Source organism: Gavialis gangeticus, unplaced genomic scaffold (genome assembly GCF_001723915.1).
Source record: "Gavialis gangeticus isolate Ggan-Ray unplaced genomic scaffold, GavGan_comp1, whole genome shotgun sequence".
Taxonomy (NCBI): domain Eukaryota; kingdom Metazoa; phylum Chordata; order Crocodylia; family Gavialidae; genus Gavialis; species Gavialis gangeticus.
The window spans coordinates 4,203,648-4,209,338 of NW_017729009.1; the positions used below are offsets into that span (position 1 = coordinate 4,203,648).

The window sequence follows — 5,691 nt, forward strand, 5'->3', positions numbered from 1 at the left end:
GCTGCTTCCTGAGGGGCTGGGATTCAGGCAAGAACATCAGGGACTCCAGACCTCCTTGACCTCATGCCACACGCTCTGCATCCATGCCATCCCCTCTCTGGGCAGCATTAAAAGGTGCCTTGTTAAAAAAGAAATGGGCCTGTTATCCCTGGGAGGGTTAGTAAAAGCTGCAATTCTGAATTGCCGGTCCCAGAGAGAGCACAAACAGACAGGTCTTGAACTTAGCAAAGGCTATTCAGAGATGGCACTAGCCGCAAGGAGAGCGTCTGAGGGGAGGTGTTGCCAGGCTAGCTATTCATTTAGCTGAGGTATGGTGGTAGCAGGAGGTTAGCTGAGGTGCTTCACTCTTCTGCCTCAGCCAGGCCTTCCTCCTGCCATACAGGAGAAGTAACTGAGGTGGTTAAACGCTGGCACAGTAGAAAATTGCAGGGTCAACTGTTAGCCCTGTAGCAATGTACAACATAAGTTTTTTGACTCATGTGGAAACATATATTTGTTTCTATTTAGGGAAGGAGAAAAAGGAATGTATTGTGCATAGGTAACCATGTGTATTGGATTCCTTGCATAAATATGGTGACTGGCAGAGTACAAGATATACCCAGTCTCTGCACAAAGCATATATACAACACTAGGCCTGTAAGATGTCAGAAATATAGAGCTGGTTGGAAAACATCTGAAAGAAAATTTTAGGAGAATCGAGTTTTTCTCAGTTTTCTTTTTCACTTTCCATGGCAAGTTTTGCTTTTGGTTGAAAACCCCCTAATTCAATTTTTATGGTTTTTCTTGGAGGAGCAATTGAAGCAAAAATGTAAAATTGCTGAAAACCAAAAGGAAAATGCTAGGTGAAAGTGGTTTTCCAGTAAAGGACTTCAGAGGAAAGCAAGCAAATAACACAAAAATGTGTAGTTTAAAAATAAAATCCACTGAAAAAATTTTGAATTGGTAATTTTTAACCCATGCTAGGTTAAATGAGCCCAAAAGGAGACTTATCAGTGGAAGTCCAAACATGTAGGACACCTTTTGTCAGCGACTGAATAATATAATCAGGAGTAATAAGGAGATTTTCTTGTTTTCTTTATACGTTTCTCAACATCTTTGCTTAAGTGGGGACAGGAATGAGCCTTAGTTACCATCCAAGTCTGTGGCATTGGATTTATCTCTGTACCAGATTATTTACTAATGGAGTGCTTTAGGCTCAAATTTGAACATCTTGGTCCAAATATCTTTTTTCGCCCTTGGTTTCTAACTTGGATTTCTGCAGCTAGAAACTCTAGTTTCTTCTCATTTGTTGGCCACTCTTGCTTATTCCTCAGCGGCTTCATTAACTAGGGGAATTATAGGCTGGAAAGGATTTCTTCCTAATTGACTGTTTGCCTGACAGTTGGAGATTGTTCTGGTTGAAGCATCTGAGAAGATCCTGGATGCTGCAATCCCTGTGTAAATTAATATTTCCCAACCACTTGACCTGATTGACCATTGCCAACCCTCAACACTTCTCACAGACCAGTATGCAACTATATCATCAAACCTTTAATTGAAAAGAGGCATGGGGGGAAAGTATCTGTGGACTGCTTACCATGGTCCAGTGGACTACAACATCCAAAATTTTGGTTCCCAGACTATCTGTTTTACTGCCAGGATAAGAGCAGTAAGTAGAGTTCAAGGTCTGGATGGAAGAGATGTCACTGTCTCATCCCCTCAGCAGGAGAGCCTTTAAATATTTATCAAACACATCAAAAGGTAAAGAAAAAGGAAAGAATATTTTGTCAAAGTACCTAAAGTGCCACAAACCAAAAAAAAGAGGAACTCTTAAATTTTAACTGGCTCCCAATTCTCTCTCACACACTCACTATTTAAATAGTCTTTCAAAGAGAGACTCCTTACTTAGAAGTCTCCTGAAGGGCATCAGCTACCTTGGTGGATAAAGGGAGTTTCAGGTGGTAGCTCATCTCTAAGGTTTAGAAGTGCACATCCTGCCCTGCAAATAAAAGGGTGCACGCACAGAGAAGGGGGGTGTTTTTTCTGTCTTCCCAGCAACCTGGCCAGAGCTCATGATCCAATAACCACTCCCAGGCACCGACTCTTTGAGAATAATGCATGCTTCAAAAGGGCTATAATTCAGATGATACTCTGTGAGAATGGTGTCTCTGCTCCGCTTGGGTAGCTCATTATTGCTCATAGCTTGCCAAACTGGTTGTGGCCAAGTGTTGCAAGGTTCAGTTTGGCCTGGTGACTGTGCCAGGCTTCATTAGACAGAGGACAAAAAGGGAGAGACAGAAAAGAGCTGGGAGGAGCAAGGTGGGGTTGAAACTGCAACACGAGAATGGGAACATAGGCAGCCTCTCAAGTTTACTTGGGAGCTGCTCAATTTGTAGCCAAAACAGAGAGCTGTTGATGTGATTTGGCTCCATCTCCTCTACTGATTAGGACACCTTTCAGGATCACAGAAAATGAAGCTCCATTGCTATTAACCCTTGGGCTTGTCTATACTATGGTCATAGCACATTATGGGGAGCATGGAATTGAGTAAGACCTGCCCTTCACATGGCAATGTGAAGCATGGGTGAGTGGATGGCATAGGACTGGCTGTCACCTATGTCACCAAACAGCTTTTCATCAGAAGAATCCTTTAGGACAGCTTTTCAACTACTTTGCACTGCCTCAGCAGAATGAAGCAGCTAGAAGAGGGCCTGACTTCCAGCCCATGACTTGTAGGACTTGGTTAAACTAATGATGAGTTGAACACATCCCTGGTGCAGCTGTTCTTTTTCTTACAGTGTGTCACCTGTGCAAATGTTCAACTTTATGGGACTAGTAAAGGAAAATGGAGTGGGGAAGCTGCTGGATAATACATGCACAAGACTGTAGGAACAACAAAATATAAGCAGGAAACCATAGACAAGCTCAGACTCATGAACTCATTAGGAATGAATCACATCCTTTACCGTTATCATCTCCACTGGTCAAGATCATTTTTCAGCTGACATTAGAGGGGACCTTGGGATAGTCATTTAAATATGGGCCAAGGGGAAGCAAAGTCTAAACAGGGCTGCAGTTTATACCCATTGCAGGATTTGTATCGAGCAATTATAAAGCAGATACAATTCTTCCCATTATGATGCCACTTGCATATTTCCACTCACTTGAGAGCACTTAAACTGGTGTAAAGCTTATATAGGATAGAAGAGAATCAGGTCCAACATACTGAGTTGGGCCTTGAGATATCAGTGAAATAATCAATCGTTGAGCCATTTGTTCTATCCCTGTCCATCGTCATGAAGCCCGATCGAGCAAGTGGTCTCTTACATTGTGCTGACTAGAACATCCTTGAAGGTATGACTCTGCCAACAGAAGATGGGCTAGAGTGTTTTGGTCTCAACATCTTCCATCCCTGAAACTACCCCAACTTTAAGTATTGGAACCTGGGCCTCTGAATGACATTGTTTATCAATCATATGCTTTTGGTGTGGTTCATGGCTGAGTCTGGCCTACCCTGGCTGGATCAACCATGTTGCAGCTGTGTTAGCACATTCCTAAGTTAATCTTTTGTTAATCAGGGACTAAAATGGAGTGATGTAGGGAACACCCTGCTCCTGCATGTGCTGGCTGTTTTGTTCATCTCCAGGAAGGACTGAGACAACCACGTGAGCATGCTTGTGAAATAGCAGGAGGAGGTGGCCAAAGTGCTGACAGGTATGCAGATGCTTCCCAGCCCCAGATGGGCAAGACCTTAAATCCCTGCCAGTCTCAGTTCGGGACATTCAGACTCAGCTCCTGGCAGCATCATGAAGTCTCTGGGCGTCTTCCTCTCTATGGGGCTCCTCGCCTTCTGGACAACGCTGCTATCTACATGTAGTACTGCCTTATCAGCCTCACCAATGCCAGGTAAGTGCCAAGACCAGCTGCCTCCAGCCACGTCCGAGGAGCAGAAAGCTGCAAACTTTTGTCACACTGGAAAACGTAGAGCAGTGTGGAGCTTTTCAGATTGTACTGAGAGCCCTACCCAAGACAGCGCTGATGGGACTACCCTCTGTACTGACCCTCGGTATTCCAGGATTGCCACTGCTTCCATAACAGGGAAAAGAAATGTCCCTGGGCCTTCAGCTCACTGCATTTGCCTGGCTCTGCTCAGGATTCGGTACTGACCAGATAGTGTGTCGAGAGCATGCATGGGCCGTGGCAAGGGGAACAATGTCAGTCCATCAGTAGGTGCGGCCAGTTGGGGTTTGCAGTGTCAGTCTTGCTCAACAAACAGAATTTAATCTGTCCAGCCACAGAAGAAGAAGCGTTTTCTTGTGCATTTCCATGCATAGTGGGCTGGAGGCTCAGCTTGCATAAACTCAACTGACATCAGTGGAGCTATGCTGAGTCCCCTGACAAAGGTGCTGGCACTCTGTATTAAGCAGACTCCCATTCTGAGTGGCTGGGACTTGCAAGCTCTGAGGAGACCCACAGCAGCATAGGCCTGCATCATATGAAATAAGCCCTCCAGGCTGGGACGCTGGGTAGGTGTGTTGTCTCATTAAGTAGGTCCATTGGGTCGCAAGGGTCTAGAATTAAAGGGCCCAGAGAACTGTTCTGGAGGTTTGCTCAGGGTCACCCCCTGCCTTGGTTCTCATTTCCATCCAGTGAGATTTCAGCCACTAAACCTATAGAAACAAGGGGTTTTCCTCTCCTGTACTTGCCCTTCAGAAAGTGGCAGGAGTTGAGTGACACCAGGTGGAGGATCAGGCACCAGGAATTTCAGAAAAGGCTCTGACCCATGGCAAAATTTCACAGAGCCCAGAAGTCCCCCAGTGCCGACAGGTGCTGCCCACAGGAGCTCGCTGCTGCCTCTCATGAGGAGCGGGTGTTTACTATGATCTTCCTTGCAGTGAAGCCAGGGACCTGCCCAGAGATTACCAAGACGTGCAAGATGGAGAACCCCCCCAATCTTTGTCACCACGACAGCCAGTGCCCCGGGGCTCAGAAGTGCTGTGCCACCAGCTGTGGGCTGGGTTGTGTTCCAGTTCATACAGGTAACTGTCTTGATTTCCAGAACCACAGGGGCTCCCATCTGGAGACAGGGGCGGTACTTGAGCTGGAAGCAAAAAGTAACATCGGGAACCTTTGTATCATTGCAGTGAAACCTGGGCTTTGTCCAGTGATCAAGATGCGGTGTCTAATGTTACACCCAAAGAACGACTGTGAGACGGACAGCGAGTGCTCAGGCAGCATGAAGTGCTGCATGTCCTTCTGTGGGAGGAAGTGTCTTGATCCCAGAGACGGTACTACATGGGGCCAGTATTTCTCAAGCTCAGGACTCTCAGGGATAAGCCGTGGCAGGAAGGGACTTTAGAGTGGAATTGTCCTTATGGAAGTCTATAGCTGTAATCTCCTTACGAATCTCTGGGCAAGGGATCCATCCATTCCAGCAAGAGATGGCTGTCTCCACTGGTGGGTTTTGCAGGAATCAGACATGGAGCAGAAGGAGCGAATGGACTTGGGTGGGGGGCGGCCGGTGTTCATCAGCAATTACGTGGTTCTCCTGCAGTAGAAAGTACTTTTCTCATGGGTTAGCTAAGGGATGTGACTGAATCCATAGCCGGGGGCTCAACATAGTCAAGGAGTCCAGCCCAGCTCAGGCATTTCTGTCATCTCCAGGAGATGGGGCTTTCTGGTGCTGGACCCCTGAGCTCTCAGAGCCTTTGG

General features: G+C 46.3%; 1 protein-coding gene across 2 annotated transcripts in view; it reads left to right on the plus strand.

The window, feature by feature from the left end:
- The first annotated feature begins 3,683 nt into the window (after nt 1-3,683).
- Nucleotides 3,684-5,691, plus strand: part of LOC109292414 (antileukoproteinase-like) — an 8,400-nt gene continuing 6,392 nt past the window's right edge. The window contains exons 1-3 of one of the 2 annotated variants that reach the window (XM_019509816.1): nt 3,684-3,885; nt 4,875-5,018; nt 5,124-5,267. In XM_019509816.1, the coding sequence (XP_019365361.1) occupies nt 3,786-3,885; nt 4,875-5,018; nt 5,124-5,267 (388 nt within the window). In that variant the 5' untranslated portion in view covers nt 3,684-3,785. The remainder of the gene's footprint in view (nt 3,886-4,874; nt 5,019-5,123; nt 5,268-5,691) is intronic. The other variant, XM_019509817.1, reaches the window with a different exon arrangement.